Consider the following 20,664-nt stretch of genomic DNA (forward strand, 5'->3'; position numbering starts at 1 on the left):
AAAGCTTGATAACCAAATGTGATTTGTTTTCAATAATCAAACAATCGTGATAAAAGTGAAACTCTGGATGGTGAAGAGTCTGCGGGCGATTTAATGGTGAACAATCTAAAATAGGCTTGGTGCACTGTGCTGACAGTTATTGATTACTCACATGACAGGAAATACGTTTTTGTATCTTAGATAGATAGATAGATGTACTTTATTGTGAAATTATTGTGTTACAGCAGCATGTCAAAGGCATTGCACATAGAGCAAAGAACAAAAGACTAAATACATTAGAGACGTGTGCAAAATTGTAGTAGTTGTTTGAAAAGTAAAGTTAGGAACATGACTAAAATAAATAAATATGAATATAAGATGTTCAAAAAATAAATTCACAGTTATTGGTGGAGAGGGTGCTGGTAATTGTCCATGATGGATAACAGTTTGTTCTGTGCCCTCCTCTCCACCACCACCACCACGTCAAAAGAGTGGTGGTGCAGCCAGTGACGGAGCCGGCCTTCTTAATCAGTTTGTGAGGTCTGTTGGTGTCACCAGCTCCAATGCTGCTCCCCCAGCAGACCACAGCAAAGTTCAGTGCACTGGCCATACAACAGACTGATGGAAGACGTCCAACTTCTTGCTGCACACGTTGAAAGATCTCAGTCTGCTCATCCCTTTCTTGCACACAGCGTCAGTGTTGGTTTTCCACTTCAGTCCAGGTACTCGTAATCCTCCACTGTGCCAACATCCTCTCCCAGAATACGCAGTGGCTGTGAAACCGTCCTCTTCCTCCTGAAGTCGATCACCATCTCTCTGGTCGTGGCCACATTCAGAAGCAGAGGATTTCTACCTGTACTCACCCTCCCTCCCATCACTTATACACCCAACCCCTGCAGAGTCATCAGAGAGCTTCTGCAAGTGGCATGACTCGGCGTCAATAGGCATATTAATAGTAATATTGCCATTTACATTTTTTTTATTTTCTACCCAATAATTAACTATTAACATATCACTAAGTAGTATACATTAGATATTGTGGGTGGGCCCCTATGATGACCATCACTTATCGATAGTATAGAGATGCATATCCTGGGACATTACAGTTGCTGATTTTAGTCTGACATATTACAGAGCTAGAAGTGATATTTGAGTAAAAGTAGCACAGTGAATTTACTAATCTATAAGAATAAATCAAATTCTAAAAGCTTATTTTCTGTTTTGTTTAAACAGGAGCTGACAGATACATGTGGTGAAGGCAAAATACTTTATTTTTTCAGTGTTTGCCTCTAAAACGTATTGGAGTATAGAAAACAGTTACTGTAATAAAGTACAATACTGTAACTGTAACTAAATAGCGTACATTTATTCAATTGTTGCCCTTACAGATATAGTCTATTCCCATTGTATTTTATTATGAAACATCTACGTCTTTATATATATATTTATACTTGTATACATTGTTTCTTTTATACCAATTACTTTACAAATTATATGAATGCTGTGCCTCATTTTGAATGATGCATCACAGAGGCCTTTTAGAAGTAAACCAGCCTCTGCATATAGACGTGTGCTGAGGGCTGCAGGTCCTGACAAGCTTCTAAATTTACACCAATTTATGAAGAGGGATTTAAACCATGCGCTGGCATCTAATGCGTCCCCTGCTCATTGTGTATTCTCTCAATTAGTGCAGCGGACATTCGTGGCAGCAGCAGCAGCAGCAGCATCATGGGATTATATTTCTCAACTGAGCGCCACAGAGCAAAACCCGATCCGCTGCTGTTACGTAAGAGCCGGTGACATAACTCTCCAGCCCGGGATGGTCAGGGCGCACAGAGAGCGCACGGAGGGAGGGAGGGAGCCGGAGCGCACGTCCTGTGTTCGGCCGGACGGTCCAGCTGCCCTCGCTCCTCTCTGCCGCCGCTGCTGCTGCTGCTTCAGTTGTCGGGGTGGAAATTTGATTATTTCAAAAAACAAGCGCACAGGAGGAGGACGAGAGTGGAGTAACCGCACGGAGAAGTGGGGAAGATGACGGTCGAGTTTTGGGAGCCGCTGTAAAGGACTGGAAGAGGAGGAAGAGGAGGAGATGGCTGTGCATGTATTCAAATGCCTGCGCCGACCTGAGCGCTAGAAACAACCAACAGGTAGTTTTTCTCTCATTCTATATTCTCTGCATGTTTAGTGTCAGCAGGTGGAGTTCACAAACATCCTGACTTAGCCAAGGTGTGTGTGTGTGTGTGTCTGTGTGCAGGGCCGTGAAGTGTTTCCACAGGGGAGTTATGGAATATGAGGATCCAGACGTGCCCCCCGCTGACACCCCTATCAAGAGAGGTAAGAGGCTGCATCACTGAGGACTCTCTCTCTCTCTCTCTCTCTCTCTCTCTCTCTCTCTCTCTCTCTCTCTCTCTCTGCTGAGGCTTGAGCAGGCCTCATGAAGTGTGATGACTGCACAAGTGACATAAAACTCAGTTTAGTTGGGTCTTCATACTCCCAAGAGTTATTCTGTGAGAACCTTGTTCTTATCTCCCCTCATCCAGGACTGGTTGATAAAACCAAATCAAGATTTATCACAGTAGAATTTATGTCAATAGCAATATAACAAAAGTTCACTTGACCTATTGATATATAGCATTATGCATTGTGCGAGCACATTGAGGAGATATGGATGGATGGCTGTACTTCATTGATCCCAAATTGGGGAAATCCCCCACAATAACACATTCAACACCAAATTGATCGACCTCAGGTATGAAAAATGTTTTGCTGTTTATCAACTGTTTGTCAATTATCAGAGTTTAAAACCAGAACCTTCACTCAGGAGCAAAAATCTGCAAGTTTAAAAGAAATAACCATATCGAGTGATGTAGTTTTGGCCATATCGCCCACCCCATGCCATCTGTGTCCACTCCCTCTGCTCACCTTTCCCCTCACCGGCTTTCTCTCACTCCCAGTTACCGTGTCCACTATTATCTTCTTTCCCTGCACTCTCATCCATCTTTACCTCGTAAACCCTCCTCATCCCTTTCACTGGGGTGTGGTTAAGGTGCTGTGAGTGGGTAAGAATGGCTGTAAATCCGAGTAATCCCCGGGGATTAGGTTTTATTTTTTGCTTCTTTTTTTGGTCAATGCTTTTCTATTCAAAGCCTCGCCGTGGCTAAAATCAAGCCGTTGGCTGTCAGCGGAGATAAGACACTTTGTCCCTCTGCCACAGAAACCCACTGCACACCTTTCCTTCTTGTCCAGTAGCATGGAGAAACAGTTCGCTGCTGCGACAAGAACGACTCTGATTAATGGATGTGAAGTGACTGACTGAAGGGAAGAATAAAGAGGTGGAACATGGATTTACACCCGTTACTCGAGTAAAAGTTGTAGGATCACAGATGAGTAATGATCCATTCAGAATCAAAGTCCTGCAATTTAAATTATATTTAAATGAACAGTTAGTCAACACCAATGATATGGAGCCATGGACATATAGATTTGGGTGTATTTGCAGAATCTTGGGGGAAATCTGCCTCTGAGACATCTGTTTCTTCTGTAAAACACAAAAACAAGATGCGTCTTTAGTAATCTACTTCCATTCTGACTATGTAGGCTATGTTTTATGTCTTTTGTCTTTAATAGAGAGAATTAACTAACACTATATCATAGAAAGAAACAGAATAACAAGTGAAATATCATCAAGTTACAGCGGTTTGTGTAGTTAACTGGAATATAATCAAGAGAGACAGACAGGGTAAGAGTAAAAGTACAAACACATATCAGTATTGAAGTATAGTATGTACTGTGGAGGCTTGAATGATATACATCCATTGAAGGTTGAAGTCATTCCTCATATTTTTCATATGTGCCTAAAATCATGCAAACTTTTAACAAACTTGCAGCTAAATCAAATGTGAGAACTGGATGTTACAGGGTTAAAGGATTGTGTAAGAAAGAAAAAATACCCAGCAGGTACTGGAACTGCTGCAATAGTGTTTTAATCTGGTTAACGTGGAGTTTCAGTGTGGTTCCACACTTTTCATTCTGCTGAGGAGGCTCATCTCAAGGTGATGAGTGTGTTGGTTTAGTGGCTGTTGTGGGTGTCTTTTCATTTTTCTTGAGCAACAGGTTTGCGTCTCTGGCACTGCTCCACATTGCTTCACCTCCTGCCTGTGCAGGGTAAATCTCTGCTCCTGTTTATTATTGGATGCAAAGTGTATGTGGTGTCCCTCAGGGATATATTGCGGGTCCAACCGTCTCCTTCACATACTGTAGATTATTTTTATTCTGCAGTCACTTTTTACCCTAATATCAGTGGCTGTTGTTACAGTATCTCTCAACCAAACCAAAGTGATATCAAAAATCTGGCCTCATATTTTTCAGCTAATTTTATGCATTTTAATACAGATAAGTTAGCATTTAGTTTTATCAGACAAAAATTTACAACATTTCAAAGTCAACATTAATAATTTGTTCAGTCACTTATAAACATGTTTTCTACAATGAGCGATTCTATCAAATTTATTCTTTTAATTTTAATCCCCTTGAAACTATGCTCTCATTTGGTCTCTACTTTATTACTTCAGAGGGAAAAGAGAAAGCAGTTGCCTCATTTTTAGCTTCGTCTCACTAACTGCAAGTGTAGGATTATTTCATATTAATAAATCCGTTTTTTTAATTACAATTTTATGGCTGATTTAGGAACACAAGATTCTTAGATAGCTTTTATTAGCGCCGGAGTTCGACAATTCACATTAATCTTGACCAACATCCAAACTTAACTTATCGAGCTTGTTCTTAAGTAAACATTTTTTTTATTACTTTCTCTATTTTTTTGTTTACATAGTTATTTAACTAGTTATAACAACAACATGAATTGAATAAAACTAGTAGTATCGGTATTATTGTTGTAATGTATTTACATTACTATGTATGTGTTTAGAGTGGGATACGTAATGTTTTATATTCAGGCAAAGTTGTGGGCCTACTCTCTGGGTTCACTGATCTTCACTGTTGTTATGTAACGCAGCAACTGTCACTTCAATAGTCTGCGTAGATGCCAGAGGGTTTAGACGTTAGCGAGATTTTGACTGATGAGTGGTGTTGATGTTTGTCCCGCTGTAGTCACCAGGGTCATACACTCTCACTTTGTGAGACTGATATGTGTGTGTGTGGTTAAATGTGAATGCAATCTGTACAGATGCAGATGTTGGTGATATCATGAGATCCTGTTTTCACCATTAGCCTCTGACCACAACTGTTTATTCTATTCTGCTCAGAGATCAACTTTAATATTATGGTATTATTAAAAAATGTATGAAAGACGGTGACTTGTGTTTTGCTGCAGGTGACTTCAACCTGAATAATTTCGATTGATCTTATCATTTTAAAAGAATTGATTTTAAATTCCTGGATCCGACCCCTGATCTGGATCCGCACCAAAATGTAATGGGTTCTTCCCAGACCCAAATCACATCCTTCCATAAAGTTTCATAGAAAAATCCATCCTGTGGTTGTTACGCAATCTTGCTTTCAATCAAACAAACAAACCAAATCATATTCATGGATTTTAAGGACAAAGATACATTTCTGTGACTGACTGATGAAACCTCAAACATATCACTGCAATGTATTGAAATTGTTAAACATATTAACTGTGGTAAATCCATCAGTAAATAAAAAATCACATTGCTTTCAATTTGAAAATGATGCTTTTATTTATTCCTACATTGACCTTTTTAATCATGATTGAATTTTATTTCTCATCATTCTTTTCACCTTTACTTAGCAATCGCCACAGGTCGTTTGCTCAGTGTTGAAAATTTCTTGACATTTTCCGTGTGTGTGAGCACTGCCCTGCTTTCATTCCTTGCTTTCTGCTTATGTAGCAAAACTGATTTGATGAGAGGAGGAAAACAGTGGAAACCACAGAGGGCCTTTTCAGGCGCCACACCAAGACTGGCTATAGCTCTGCATCTTCCACTGATACTTATCTCTCCTGCCTACAAACCTTCTCTGTGTCTCACACACACACACACACACAGAAATAAACACCCTGGTTCGGAACAGACCCTCCATACATTTACTCATGTTCACTTCGATTCAGACTTTCTCACAATTGCGGTCAAACAGCCAGACAAAAAGGAGGACCTATAACTTCTCAGACACCCACCTTCCTTATCTCCTTATCTCCCGTGTGTGTATGTGTGTGTGTACATGTGTGCCGAAGAGTCACATGAACATAACATAGACACAGCACTGTGAATAGGAATCCTCTAATTTCACCTCTGCCATCACCAGGGCTTCTTATCAGCCCACAGCTCTTTGTACATGGGATACTGAAATACAAACAGAAAATACTGTAAACCCTCTTTAAAACTGCCACGATGAGTTCCCAATGAAGAGTCACAGTCAAATCAGTTTTAACTTGAAGTCTTTTTAAATTTCGGTCACATTGTTTGATCCCTTGGTTAGAAGCTGACCCTGTGTATTTAATATGCTCTATTACATATTAATATTGTATTATATATGTAAATATTTATTTAATATGTAATAGATTTTAGTGTTACATGTGTATTTGTTACATATATAGTTTCACCACGAAGCTAACCATGCAACTTTCTGTGACAGAAGCAGTATTCAGATCATTTATGTAGGTAGAACTAGCAATGTAAAATTATGGAAATACTCCATTACAAGTAAAAAGTCCTGTTTACAATTTTTTTACTTAAGTCGCAGAATTATTGGCAACAAACTGTCCTTTTACGTATCAAATGTAAAAGTTCTTGTTGTGCAAAATCCGCCTAATCAGTGTTACATTATTAATGGATCACTATTGATGCATGAGTTCATGTTGTGTCGGGATAATTTTGTCAATTTTTATATTGTAACTCAAATGTAGAGGACTAAAATGTACATAGTTTCTCTTAGTAATCTAGTGGAAGTATGGAGTTAAGTAAAAGGACATAATTAAGTTAAGTAAAGTCAGGCAGCTTTTAAAATATTGAGTTAAAAGCAAAAAAAAAAGGTATTAATGGAAAATGTGGTTTAGTCCTGGGTTTAACCTAATTATGAGTTTATTCTAACGAAAGTTATATGTGAAAACCTCACGAGTAAATGGCACATTGTGGTTTTGAAAATTAAAACGGTCACCTGCATGCTCATGTGTTGGAGCTCGTAGTAAAGCTTAGATTTAAAGTTTAGTGTTGTTCAACTTTGATTCACTAACTGCGTCTTTTTGTTGCATCAGGAGGAGCCCTGTCCAAGAAGACTCATTTGAGTAAGTTCTCTATGTAAACCCTGTATCTGTGTATGTTAGCATGTGTGTGTCTGTGTGCGGGAGCATTGCTTGTGTTTGTGCTAGATATTTGTGCATGCATTGTGGTTAACGTCAAAGTTAGTTGAACATATAACATTTGCACCTGTACAGTAACACACACACACACACACACACACACACACACACACACACACACACACACACACACACACACACACGTATACACACATATACACTCACACACTGTGGTATCATTGGAGTTGGGCCATCAGCAGCGCAGTGTGTGCTGTGTGTTGCACCTGCGCTGCCCGCCACACACACACACAAACACACACACACACACACACACAAACTGCTATGGCTTTGGCACTTTGGCATCTGAATGCAGACAGCGATAACATCTCGTCTTTTTTTAACTTCTTTGGTTTAGCGCAACTCTAGCACACCTGGGTGTGTTATCAAGTGTGGAGATGTTGTACGTAACACACTACCAATCCTCATGTAAGGTGGCGTGATAATAAACAAACTGGGCATAAATAATAATGCGTTTATGGCTGGGTGAGTGAGTGTGTGCATGTACTATATATACACATATCTGAGGAATCATTACCATTGTGGTCTTAGGGAGAGATGAACTGGCACTGGGGTATGCTGTGATGGATGGTCACTGAGTCAATTTATTCAAGTGCTGCTCATAAGACACAGTTCTGAGAGAAACACGTTTACCTGACAGTCACTTTTTTAATAGTGTGGTTTCGGTACTTTTACTCACATAACAGATCTGAGTTAGTTAAAGAGTCAAGTTTGGAAGGAGCTGAAGCTGTTGCAAGAATAAATTATTCCCTTATTGATGAATTAATACTTCACTGTCAGTGAATCACTCATTTGCATTTGAAGCAAAGGGACAATTGTGAGGTTGAGAATAAATAATATCTTGCTATGTAACTTGCGTGTTTTTCTCTTCCTCCCCAATTATGCCTGTTGAAAGTGCTTTGATTAAAGTTCTCAGGCAGTTTTAAAGGTGCCAGACGATTTGAAGTACATTTTTTGATGTTGGGTGAGGGGGTGAAAGATAACAACAAAGATATAAGGAAAAAGTACCTTGAGAAAAAAGTCAAGTAAGGGGACAGTCCCCCCTGTCAGTGTCTCTCTCTCACGGTCTCTCTCTCTCACACACACACACACACACACACACACACACACACACACACACACACACACACACACACACACGCACGCACGCTGCGCATGCATGCATACACGCACACGCTAACAAGGAAGGTGAGGTGGTGACTGACACACAAAAGTCTGAATATGTTCGCTGAAGCTGCAGTGAGCACCCGACCAGACTCGCTGAAGGACGACAAAAGAAGAAGAAGAGGAAAGGGTGTAAGAGTAGGTGGTGCGAGGGAAGAAAAAAAAAGTGTCTAAAGAAAGAATATTGTCAGACAAAGTGAGTTTGTGAAAGTGGGCCAAACGTCTGAGACAAGTGGAGGAGTGAGGATGATGCGAGGTAGGAATGAAGTTCTTTGGTGTGTATGTGTATATGTGTGTGTGTGTGTGTGTGTGTGTGTGTGTGTGTGTGTGGGCAGTACAATAAAGGATATTTCATCAATCTGATCAAATACCTTCTTTATTGTCATAGTTTCGCTCTAATACACCCTGATTTGAGAGTTATTTGAGAGTTGTCATGACTGCAACTCGGCTGTTTTAAGGTTATACGTTATGGTCATCACGATGTCTTCCAATAACACGTTAACGATATAAATAGCTGCATCTTCATTTACGTTTTTATCAGATTCATAAAATAACCGTGAATTCATGCAGACATTTATGGCGTCAAACTTGTCAACTTTCTTTAACTTTATCATCTCGTGTGATTGCGCTTTTCATTCAAGTTCCCACTTTTCTTTTGGATTTATTCTAAGTGTCTGAATTCACATTTTTCTGTAGGTATATATTTATAATTTAAATGCTTTATTTGCTTTATTTGATGTTTATGCTTTAATCAGCCAAATATATATTTTCTCTAATATAGAGTATCTATTACAATACACACACACACACACACACACACACACACACATTGAAGTACGTACAGTTTTAAAGTTTTTAAATATACTGTATAAGCACTGATGGTCTTTGTTTTGAAACTTAATCAGATCTCTGCTGAGTTCTTGATTGGCTGACTGTTACGTTGGGTACGTTCACATCGGTTTGTGTGTTTCAGTTTTCTGGTTTAGAGATATGACTCAAGTCTTAGGTCCCTTTGATCGATTTAAGATTTGAATCATATCTCAGATATTTCGTCTCTCTCTCTCTCCCACATATACAGTGCACCTCAGGTTAGAAACTGAGCTGATTTTAAAGGGTGAGAATCAGGGAAATAAGTTGTACAAAGAGTTTGACATTTAAAAAAACGAATGCCATATGTTTGCCTCGCCTTCGTTTACAGTAATCATATTTCCATAGTGACCCAAGAGAGCAGGTTATAATACGACAAATGTTTTTGCAAATACGAACTCAAGCCAATTTAAAAACGAAAGAGACAGGAAAACAGGATGCTTCACGAACGCAGTGCATCAGTTTGAATGGACTGACTCCACATGCATACAGTAGACAGGATGCATAGGAAATGATTATATTGTTAAAATGTGATCATGTAAAATGGTAATGAATTTGATTTCTAAAACAGATATTCACAATTAAGAGAATTTAAGCATATAGAGGGGGAGAAGTAATACATAATGAGAAATAGTGAATGTTCAATATGCAAGCTGCTTACTCACACACACACACACACATTCTCTTGCAACATGCAAACACACACACGTGCACACGCATAGATGTGCAGCTGCTTGTTAGATGGCGCTGAGATGTAACATCTCAGGCCCACAGCTGTGTGTGGATACTGTGTGCATGACGATGAAGGAAGAGGCTGAAAATATAACTCCACATTTCTGTGTCTTCACATCAACCGGAAAACTATAAATTTTCTCCCACTACACACTCACAAAGGGCTCTTTACCACACATTTGCTTAATATGCACTCACACACACACTTCATAAGGCTTTGTTGTTGCGTTCGGGGTATTCCTGTGTCGATTCTTTTCGCGTTTCTTTATCAGAAAGGATTTCCTTGTTCCTCCGGGTGCAGAAACCTGCACAGTGCTTCCAAAGCAGCAGAGGCGTTTGGCTTCACATCAAAGTGAACATTAAAATCGCAGGTGACACATTCCCTCCCAAAATATGGTGAAAGAAATACAACAGTTGAGCTGCTTCATATCCTTTGCTACTGTCAAAACATCACGGCTGTCAATCACCCCTATAATCGCTCGGCATTTGAAATTTAAATATCTTACGATAATTGGTTTTCAGATCTGCTTAGATAATGTGTTTGTCTCACATAAGACACTGTGGGTAATTTTGATAATTAGACGTTTTATTGTTGTCAAATATTGACTGAAACCCAGTAGTGAAGGAGTTCTCGCAGTAATGTAATGGTCTGGTTCAAAAACATAAAGATACTTCACACCCGTGCTAACCCGTAAACATTTTCTCATCAGAAATATTCAGTACAGACAAAGGCGGTGAAATACTTTCTAAAATAATCCAAATTGTTACTATTGGCAGTAACATTTTTTTTTCCAAAGATCTTAAAATACATGTTACAGTTAATTGTAGGGATTATATAATATAGAATACAGGCCTCAGTTATGACGTCTTGTAAAGAAAATCATTTCTGATTTAAATTAAAATTTTCAGTATGTCAGAGAAATTTTTTGTACTATAGATTGTATTAACCTTTGTGCGACTGGACCAATGAATATAAATAGTATAGTATGTATTTATATGTAGTATGATATTTTGTAAGTATTATATATATTGTATCATTTAATGCAAAATACCTGAGAAAAGGATTATATATATAATGCATATTAATATTACATTATTCATCTTTTAAAAAGCTTTTGAAAAACAGTAACATATTGAATTTTGATACAATAGCTAAAATGTTGCATATATCTACCAAGAGATACATGATCTTTTAAAATATTATTTTCTTGCTTTTGAGTCATGTTACGTAATTTCTGAGAACCTTCGACTACAACCTGTGGTGTTGAAGATAAATTAAATGATCATAAACAGTTTGTATTTATTCCAAACTGGGTCTAAATAACTTGTACAAAAACTAGTGATTGATTGAGCTGCTTATCATATCACTGTTTGTTAGTGTGTGTGTATGTGTGTGTGTGTGTCTGTGTGTGTTTGTGTGTATACAAACACTGTTTGTACTCTTGCGTGCGTATACACCAAAGGTAAGCTTCCGTCAGAGGAAGGTTGAGGTTTTATGTCCGTTTACAGTTTACAGAACAGACTGCTGACAAGGTGATTTCAGGCAGAGTCTGAAGAGTTTAGTGGCAATCTGTGTCGTCCACCCCCCATTTGCCACACACACACACACACACACACACACACACACACACACACACACACACACACACACACACACACACACACACACACACACACACACACACAGTGAATTTCAAGTGAAAGTGCTAAATTCAGTCTTTCAGGGTTGAAATCTGTTTCAAACGCTGTTTGAACGACAACTCCAAAAACGGTGTGTTTTAAGTAGAAAGTCATTGATGACTTGAAATCCTGATTGAAAGACGTAAATCAGATTGTCTCTGTGGCGGCATCTTGGTAAACTTTGCACGGGGGGAAGTGTGGGAGGTGGCACTCTTTTATTTCCACTAACAAACCAGAATAGTCCATCACTGCACATATACTGTACTCAAACCTCTACTGTTTTCAGCGTAAGATGAAAAATTAAAATAGCTTCAATCGTTTTTTTCTTCTAAATCAACTCACACAAATATGTTAGTTGTCAGTTGTTGGTTGGTCTCATATTTTATGGTTATGTTGTAAAAAGCTTTTTGCCAAGAAGTACTACAGTTCATGATATAAGTCAAAGTTAGCTTGGATAGCAAAATCAATCCTTGTTTTTCTCTTGTGCACAGAAGCAGATAATATCTACAATATTATATTATTATATTATATTGGGGGATGATGAGGTGTGGAAGAGGATAAATTGGCAGCAAAAGAAAAAACGTACAATTCCAAGTACATGTATTTTTAATGTAAAACAAGCACTGCATTGTCTTTAACAGTCAAAAAATAACCCTTATGGATGAAACATACTGTTGGTGGTTTACTTCTTTTTCAATAATTTCATATCTTTATCTCTCTCTCTCTCTCACACACACACACACACACACACACACACACACACACACACACACACACACACACACACACACACACACACACACACACACACACAGGGAGATACTGGTTTTGATCGGTCTTGGCCTGTGGCTGGAGATAAGAAGAAGAGACCCAAAAAAAGATGAGATTGGTATCAAGTCAAGATCCTTTAACAGCTCCAGCTCCATTATTACTTTTCATTTTAGTTTAGCACCAAAAAGAAGTCTTGATTTCACCTGATGCCGCCTCAGATAACATGCTTTGTGTTGAGTGTATCATTTTAATCAAGTTGAGGATGATCAGAGCCACACGATTGCGTGGAAAGCACTTTGTAGTTTTGCTTTTTTGAAGAAATTGTACTTTCTCTGTTCTTGTTGTTCTTGGTTTGTACCCTCATGGTTGAATGCACTTATTGTAAGTCGCTTTGGATAAAAGCGTCAGCTAAATGAAATGTAATGTAATGTAATGAAAGTTCTGGGAGGAGGAGTGTTTGTGATTGCTGTGTGTGTTTGTGTGTGAACAGTGAAAGGTCGTGGGTGTCGGTGGATTTCCTGTCGTTTGAGGTTGACAATCAGAACTGAAATAGCAAAAAAAAAAGGAGAGAGAGAGACCACTGATGATATTTAGTTTGCAGAAAAACATTTCCACTGAGCGTTAAATCATCGAGTTGTTTTTTTAAATGTGTGTCACTCTTTAACCCTTATCATGGTCGGTCTTGAGGTTGATCAATCGCCTCGATTAGTGTCAGCAGCCACATATCTCATCAGCCCTGCTGTGGTTATTGCTGCTTCATTATCTTCATGTGAAAGTGTTTTACCTGAGGCCGACTGACTTCCTCAGGAGCCTTGGGGTGATCCCTGTTTCACGAAACAAAGAGGGCACACACTGACACACTAACACACACTCGCAAATAAATCTGACACAGTTGTGCGCGGAAACGCTGCTGTGTATGAGCATCAGCGACAGCTTGTGTTGCAGAGGACAATCACAGTGCATAGTAGAAAGCAAGAGAAGAAGGTAGAAGAAGAGATTGTTGAGGGTTTGAATATAAATAAATCATAAAATATGAATTATACAGTATGTGATGCACAGTCCTCCAATCCTCTCGTTGATATCCTTAATGAGGACAAACCCTAAAACTTCTCGCACCTGTCACCAAGACTTTGTTCCCACATCTGTGGCCCTTTAATGACTCTAATGACGTCTGAAAAAAAAAAATCACCACAAGGTAAAAAGGACGAGGGGGGCGAGAGTTCACAGAGATCAGGGGATCGGGGGGAGGTGAGAGGGGGACGGCCGTTACTGGCAGTGATGGAGGAGAGAGAGTGCATTACTGGCATCTGTGTCCTTTATGAGCCAGACAGAGAAGGATTCACAAAGAAAGAGATGACATGAAAGAGGGACAGTCAGAGTGAAAGAGAAGCCAGGCAACCACTTGAAAGGCCTCTGAGGTTGACACCTTCACATTCTCCGCCTTTCTCCCTTTGCAGATATTCCATCATCTTCTTAGGACTCTCTCTCCTCTGCGTATTTGAAGTTGTTCTGCTCATTGCTATTAAGGCAAGGGTTGTTAGAGAGGAAAACACCTTTGGTTGACTCTGGTCACACGAGAATTGATGTTGATGCTTCAGGGGAAGTACAGCAGAAGACATAAGTTCTCACAGTGGGAATCATTTTCCAGTTTACTTCTTGGGTAAAACAAAATGCAGCATCAGTGCTCACTCACAGTGACAACCTGTACTTTTAGACTTGTTTGATATTAATAATGGACATATTGATTGTTTGATTTAATTTACAGCCCAACAAATGGTAAATGGTCTATATTAATATGAGATGGGGCAATTTTGGCGTTCAGCCACCCCTTATACAATCTCATTTAAATATAGGAGATCCAGGTTTTTATTTGGATCTGCCCCAAATTGTACACATTCATAAACACCAGTCCCATAAACATGACTTGTTCTCTGAGAAATCAACAATTAATGACAGAGGGCAAAAAATCCTAGATCTGCCCCTGATCAGGATCTGCATCAAAATTGTATGGAGTCTTCCCTGATCCATTCCACATCCTTCCAGCAATTTGTATGGTAATCCATTCTGTTGGTTTTGTGAAATCCTACTAACCATCAAACAAAAAAGGAGACAAAAACAACCTTGGAGCTAATCATACCGTGCTGATGTGTGTTTGTGTGAATAAATCTAAGTTGATCTTTCTTTTTATATGTGGTCTGTTCACAATTGTATCAATGGATTAGATTCTTTATTTAAAAAAAAAGAATAGTTCAATACCTTGTGTGGCTTTTTGCGATTAGCTTTTCATGGCCCATTCTGCTGCTTTATAAAAAACAGTTGTGATACTGTAAGATGCAATATCATCTAATTGATTGACAGATTGTTGGCTCTCATACTTGGCGCACATTGCCTCCTGCTCTTGACACCATTGTTTTTGACCTGTTCATTTATAACAGAACAAGCTGCATTCAAAGATGTGAAGGTAACTGCTTTTACCTCCTGTGTTTGTTCAGCCCAGATTGAAGCGATCCCGTGCAAGATCTGCGGCGACAAGTCCTCTGGCGTGCATTATGGAGTCATCACCTGCGAGGGCTGCAAGGTGAAATGCAACATATGTATTAGATACACACACATGAGGCATATACACGTTCAAATTGATGGGGTTGACAACACTTTCATGATCTGTCCGTTCAATATGAAGCAAGCTGCGTGTTAGCTTACCTTAGCATAAAGACTGCAAACAGGGAAACAGCTAGCCTGGCCTTTCACTAAAGATTAAAAAAAATTAAAAAACTCGCAACACACAACATCTAGTCGTCACGATTGACAAGTGTGACTGACTTAGCAAATAGCATTTCCCATAATTTCCCAAAATATAGAACTTTTTCTTTAAATAACCATCAGAGTTCGACCAATATCAACATACTGTAGTTATTTGCATATATTTTGGCTGATATGTTGAAATGACAGAGACAGACACACAGCTGATTGATTATGCCATCATGTCAGAGTTAAGTTCAACAGTAAAATGTTCTCCTCCCTGCATGTCTAGGTCACAACTTATAAAACCATTGATGTACCATTATCAGACTTTTGTATCTCAAGTATCTGCCTCTGTTGGACTGTTAACCGTTCATTTTCCATCCCTCAGGGATTCTTCAGGCGCAGCCAGCTGCCCACTGTGTCCTATTCCTGCTCCAGGCAGAGTAACTGTCAGATCGACCGGGCCAGTCGCAACCGCTGCCAACACTGCCGTCTGCAGAAGTGCTTGGCACAGGGCATGAGCAGAGATGGTGAGGCGTAAACACACTTACACTGATGGAGAAAACACTTGATTCATTTTCTTAACTTTGTCTGTTTATTTTTTTAATTCCTCAGCCGTGAAGTTTGGAAGGATGTCCAAACGTCAGAGGGACTCTCTTATCGCCGAAGTGGAGAAGCACCGGCAGCAGCAGCTGCATCAGCAGCAGCTTCAGGGAGACGTCCAGTCTGTGTTGTCCTTCCCCACCAAAGCCAGGCAAGACCGCTCCCCCCAGCTCCTCCAGCCCATGGCTCCAGCCTACTCTGTCACTGGTGAGGCTGAGCTGCTGTCCTACACCAATAATGTTCACCCTTACCTTGTGTACTCTGCCAACGAGTCGCAGGTGTCAGGGATGATCTACAGAAGCTCCGGTGTCTCTCCCACACCCAGATCCCAGGGGAGGGGGGGCCAAAACGGACACCCTGACATAAGAGGTGGGACACTGGTGTTGAACACACTTAACTCAACGCAATGTACTTCATCGTCCTTTGTTTATTCCTCATTTGTCTCTTCTTCGTGTCAGGGTTTGACTTGAGACAGCAATCTCATGATCTGACGGCGATCCATCCCTACAACCCTCTGGAGGAATCCTACAGCATTTATCCTCACTCTCTGAGAAACATAGGTACGCAAACAGCACGGTGGGCTAACATGTCCATTTAGGTGTGTAGCAGACTTCGTATTAATGAGTGCTTCTGCTTGTTTTCAGATGAGCTGTGTGCCAGTATTGTGCGTTCCCACCGAGAGACCAGCCAGTTCAGGGTGGAGGAGCTGCAGGCTCTCAGATGGAAGCTGTTCAGTAGAGAGGAGATCCAAGCCTATCAGAGCAAAGTAAAACCAACCCACCTGTTTACAGTTTCCTCCTCTTTTTTGAGTTCTCAGACAAAACATTCCATCAAGTCAGAGACATGTTTCAACATGTCCCCTTCCTCCTCTTAAAGGTTCAGTGGGTAAGATTCAGGTGAAAGGGATCTATTGGCAGAAATTGAATATAAAATAATCCTAGTGATGTGTTCACTAGTGTGTTTCATCTAAATTGTACGAATTGTTGTTTTCTTTACCTTTAGATTTAAATACTTTATATTTACATCACCTCTCTACAGAGGCTGCCATGTTTTTTACAGTAGCCCAAACTGGACAAACTAAACACCTTTTGAGTTAAAACAACTGAAGGCTGCCACAGGTTATATTTCATGTTTGGAAGGGGAGGGGGAGGTGAGGGGTATTCAGCTGCAACATGCAACTTCACCACTAGATGTCACTACATTCTACACACTGAACCTTTAAGTTGACCCGCCTCTCACCCAATGTCAGCTGAGATTGGTTCCATGTATAAATGGATTTTGTACTTTATGACAAACATGATATTTAATTGTGATTTTCCTCTGTCCTACTCTCAGTCAGTGGACGAGATGTGGCAGCATTGTGCCATTCGACTGACCGATGCTGTGCAGTATGTAGTGGAGTTCGCAAAACACATCCCAGGTTTCCGTATGCTCAGCCAGAACGACCAGATTGCACTTCTCAAGACAGGTGAGGTTACCTGTCACTTACAGAAACTGACCCTGTGCTTTATTCTTTTCTCCCTCGCCTTTTAACTGATTCCTTTTCCTCCTGTCTTCCCCTCGTCATGCAGGCTCCATGGAGGTGGTTCTGGTCAGGATGTGTCGGTTCTTCAACACAGAGAATAACACTGTCTTCTTCGATGGGAAATTTGCTGGAGTTGAGGTCTTCAAGTCTCTGGGTGAGGACCCTCGCACATTGATCTAATCTGAGGCAGAAAGGCAGACCTGTTACCATTCATGCAATGAGCACAGTATCCTGTATATTAATGTGGTGGTTTATCAGTGCTCTGTGGTTTCTCTGCCTGCAGCGTGTGGTGATTTGATCACAGCAGTGTTCGACTTCGCTCATGACATGTGCGCTCTAAAGCTCACTGAGCAGCAGATCGCTCTCTTCAGTGCTCTGGTGCTGATCAACGCAGGTATCGTCTCACTTATCTCTCACCCGTGTTACATTTCCAAAGCATGAAAAGTTGGAAAACGCTATAAAGAAAAAATCCTACAATCTTTACTCTTATCATCAGGCTGCATCTAAAACTATTTTTTGAATATTGACTAGTCTTGATATGTATATTTAATGTACTTTTATATGTTTTTCCCATCTTTCACACAGAGATAAATAATGTTATTGGATAAATTTGGTTCATAGCCATTATTCAGCTTTTCCTTCATCACCCAATATCATTCCTTTACAATATATAGTATTACTGTAATATCCACTGTTAAGCTAATGCAACAGATTAGTTTTTTTAATTTTAACTAAACATTTACAATTAATGTAATTCGTCCTTACATTATTTCAGTCACTTTTTTGATGGTTTCATTAATTCCCACAGCTTGTACGCCACCTAGTGCCTGTTCATAATCATAGTAATATGTACAAAATCCACATTGGATCATGACTTTTCACACTAAGAATTGCATCTTTGTTAAAAATCCTCACATGCTTTGGTTTCTGTCTTTCTGTGCAGACCGTCCATGTCTGGAGGACAGAGGCAGGGTCCAGCGGGTGCAGAGAAGCGTGGAGTTAGGACTCACACACATTCTACACCGAGACAACCTGGAAGGTCTATTGCACAAGGTACAGTGTCTCAGTATAGAGCAAATGCTTTCTGTTCATTCATCTCACTTTGCTAAAGGCTGATTTCATCATTTCATCTCCATGAATATGTGCATGCTCACCTTCCTAAGGTAGATAGTGAACATCTAAATGTGTCTGTGTCCCCTGCAGCTGTACCAGAGGATGGCAGTGCTGCGTTCGCTGTGCAGTCTTCACATGGAGAAGCTGCGCTGGTTCAGTCAGCGTTACCCTCTCACTGCTCACTCTCTGTTCCCTCCGCTCTACAAGGAGCTGTTTGCCTCAGAAGCCGAGCTGCTGCCAGGGACCACACACTGATGATCCAGTAGCATAAACCAAACAGACACACACACACACACAGACACACACACATGCATAGACACATTATTTTATCACTTTCTGACAGAGTCTATTTTTCTAATAATGGAAATAAATGAGATGCCCACAGTAATCATAGTGTGTTAAGTATTACATGACCTCCAGAGCTTTGTTTTGGTAGCTTATGTCAAACATACATTTCAATATTTTGATAGCTTAAAACTACCAGTTTTACTACCAGGGGAATTTTGTGTTTTGTTGCAACATTGTCTTTGGGATACAGGATTAATTTTCCCTCAGGATGTGCTGTTGTGATTCTGTTCAGTCAATGTGTGTTGACTGTCAATGCTTTCAGACTGATAGATTCAAAGAGGCAGGACAATGGCAACATGGTCCACTGAGACTTAAAGTTGTAGTCCACTCAACATCTGTCCAACAGCTTTGGATCAGCAGTAGATTTGAATCTGAATGCAAATTACAAAAAGGAAATAGCACAAAATATCAATAAAATACCAAGACCGATTTTTTACAGATGCAAGTATGATGCAACTCAAAAGAGCACATACCTCCGCCAAGGCCCATCCGTCCCCTTAAATTCAATCAAGCTGCACCAAATTTCACACACGGTTTCCTAAATGTGCCTCCCTTTTTTCCCCAAGATCCGTGAACTATTCCCTGGTTAAACAGTGAAAATATTGCTGTCGGTGGATTGCTGTGCACGTCCACCGTGTCACGAAAATAATCAACTTTACACAATCCGCTCTGTGCACAGAATACATCCACATGTTCATACTCTGTATGTCTCAAAAGATAGATTTTGACCTCAGTATTGTTTTTATACAAATGTGGGAGCCATGTGGCAGAAACACAGAGCAGTGACAGTATGGGTGAAGCTAAAAAAACTTGTATCTTTTGTGAAATCATACTCTACTTTCAGGAACCTTGAGCACATAGCGATCACAGATTGGCATTAGTTCAGCATCATTGTGCTATTTCAATCATGTTAGATATTTGAAGGTAAATGTACATGGCAAAACAAGTATTCCCTACAAAATGTGAAACATTGGAAGACATCAGATTCTGCACACTCACTCAGAGAAAAACATCTGTATCTGTTATATCTGCCTCTTTGTATCCAGATGTCACTAGAGAAATGTTTCTCCTCAGGTTGATATTGTCAAGTCCTACGAAGCAGCAGTACCTCAAACTTTTTTTTATCCTTTGTGTTTGAATAACTTCTCACTGGCTTTTGTATCTTTAAAGCTTTGGAAACAATGTTGCATTTAATGTAGAAAACATGATGGAGATAGAGTAGACGTTGCTTCCTCTGTGTGCAAACTTTTCCCTTCTTTCTGATTGAACTTGCATATGTTTTGTTTTCTCTACACGCAGTAACTTTAAATAAAGCAATGAGTAAAGAGGAAATGACGAGAGGCTCCAGCATTAAATACCGTCTGTCCGGGTGTAGTCCTTTCTGTTCCTGGAACAGCTGAGATCATAATGAAATTAAGTCCATGTAAATCCTCTAATAAACTGCTGAGGCTGTGACACCAAGCACATGTGGTAACTTTATTTGTCTATTTGTGGAAAAGAGCAGAGTGATATAAACAGTAGTGTAAAACTCAGTCACGCGAGAAACAGCATTCTGATATCTTTGCGTATTTGATGAGAAAAACAAAAACGTGAAGTTATTCATGGTGGACTGAACCGATAAGGCTGATTTGTCATTCTCTGTAGCACACTGACACACAGACAGACAAACTTCAGTATCAGCACGATACTGCAAATGCACCATTTAACACAGAGGAAATGTTAGTCATTGTGGGTGACCGTTCGTACACTGTCAATCAGCCTGTGGAAAGTTGTCATCAGGTTGCCA

General features: G+C 39.9%; 1 protein-coding gene across 4 annotated transcripts; it reads left to right on the plus strand.

Annotated features, from left to right (window-relative positions):
* Nucleotides 1-1,722: 1,722 nt before the first annotated feature.
* On the plus strand, nt 1,723-20,340 carry rorc (RAR-related orphan receptor C). Of its 4 annotated transcripts, none has more exons than XM_035164657.2 (13): nt 1,723-2,123; nt 2,203-2,310; nt 7,211-7,240; nt 15,040-15,125; nt 15,678-15,819; nt 15,905-16,261; nt 16,351-16,452; nt 16,537-16,658; nt 17,228-17,360; nt 17,464-17,571; nt 17,701-17,811; nt 18,361-18,470; nt 18,621-20,340. In XM_035164657.2, the coding sequence occupies exons 2-13, from the start codon at nt 2,259-2,261 to the stop codon at nt 18,783-18,785; spliced, it is 1,518 nt and encodes a 505-aa protein (XP_035020548.1). In that variant the 5' UTR covers nt 1,723-2,123; nt 2,203-2,258; the 3' UTR covers nt 18,786-20,340. The 4 variants fall into 4 exon arrangements, with proteins under 4 accessions (XP_035020548.1, XP_035020549.1, XP_035020547.1 ...); XM_035164656.2 differs by having other exon boundaries at nt 1,724-2,123; nt 2,231-2,310; XM_035164658.2 differs by lacking the exon at nt 7,211-7,240 and having other exon boundaries at nt 2,231-2,310.
* Nucleotides 20,341-20,664: the final 324 nt, after the last annotated feature.

This window comes from Hippoglossus stenolepis, chromosome 8 (genome assembly GCF_022539355.2).
Source record: "Hippoglossus stenolepis isolate QCI-W04-F060 chromosome 8, HSTE1.2, whole genome shotgun sequence".
NCBI lineage: Eukaryota > Metazoa > Chordata > Actinopteri > Pleuronectiformes > Pleuronectidae > Hippoglossus > Hippoglossus stenolepis.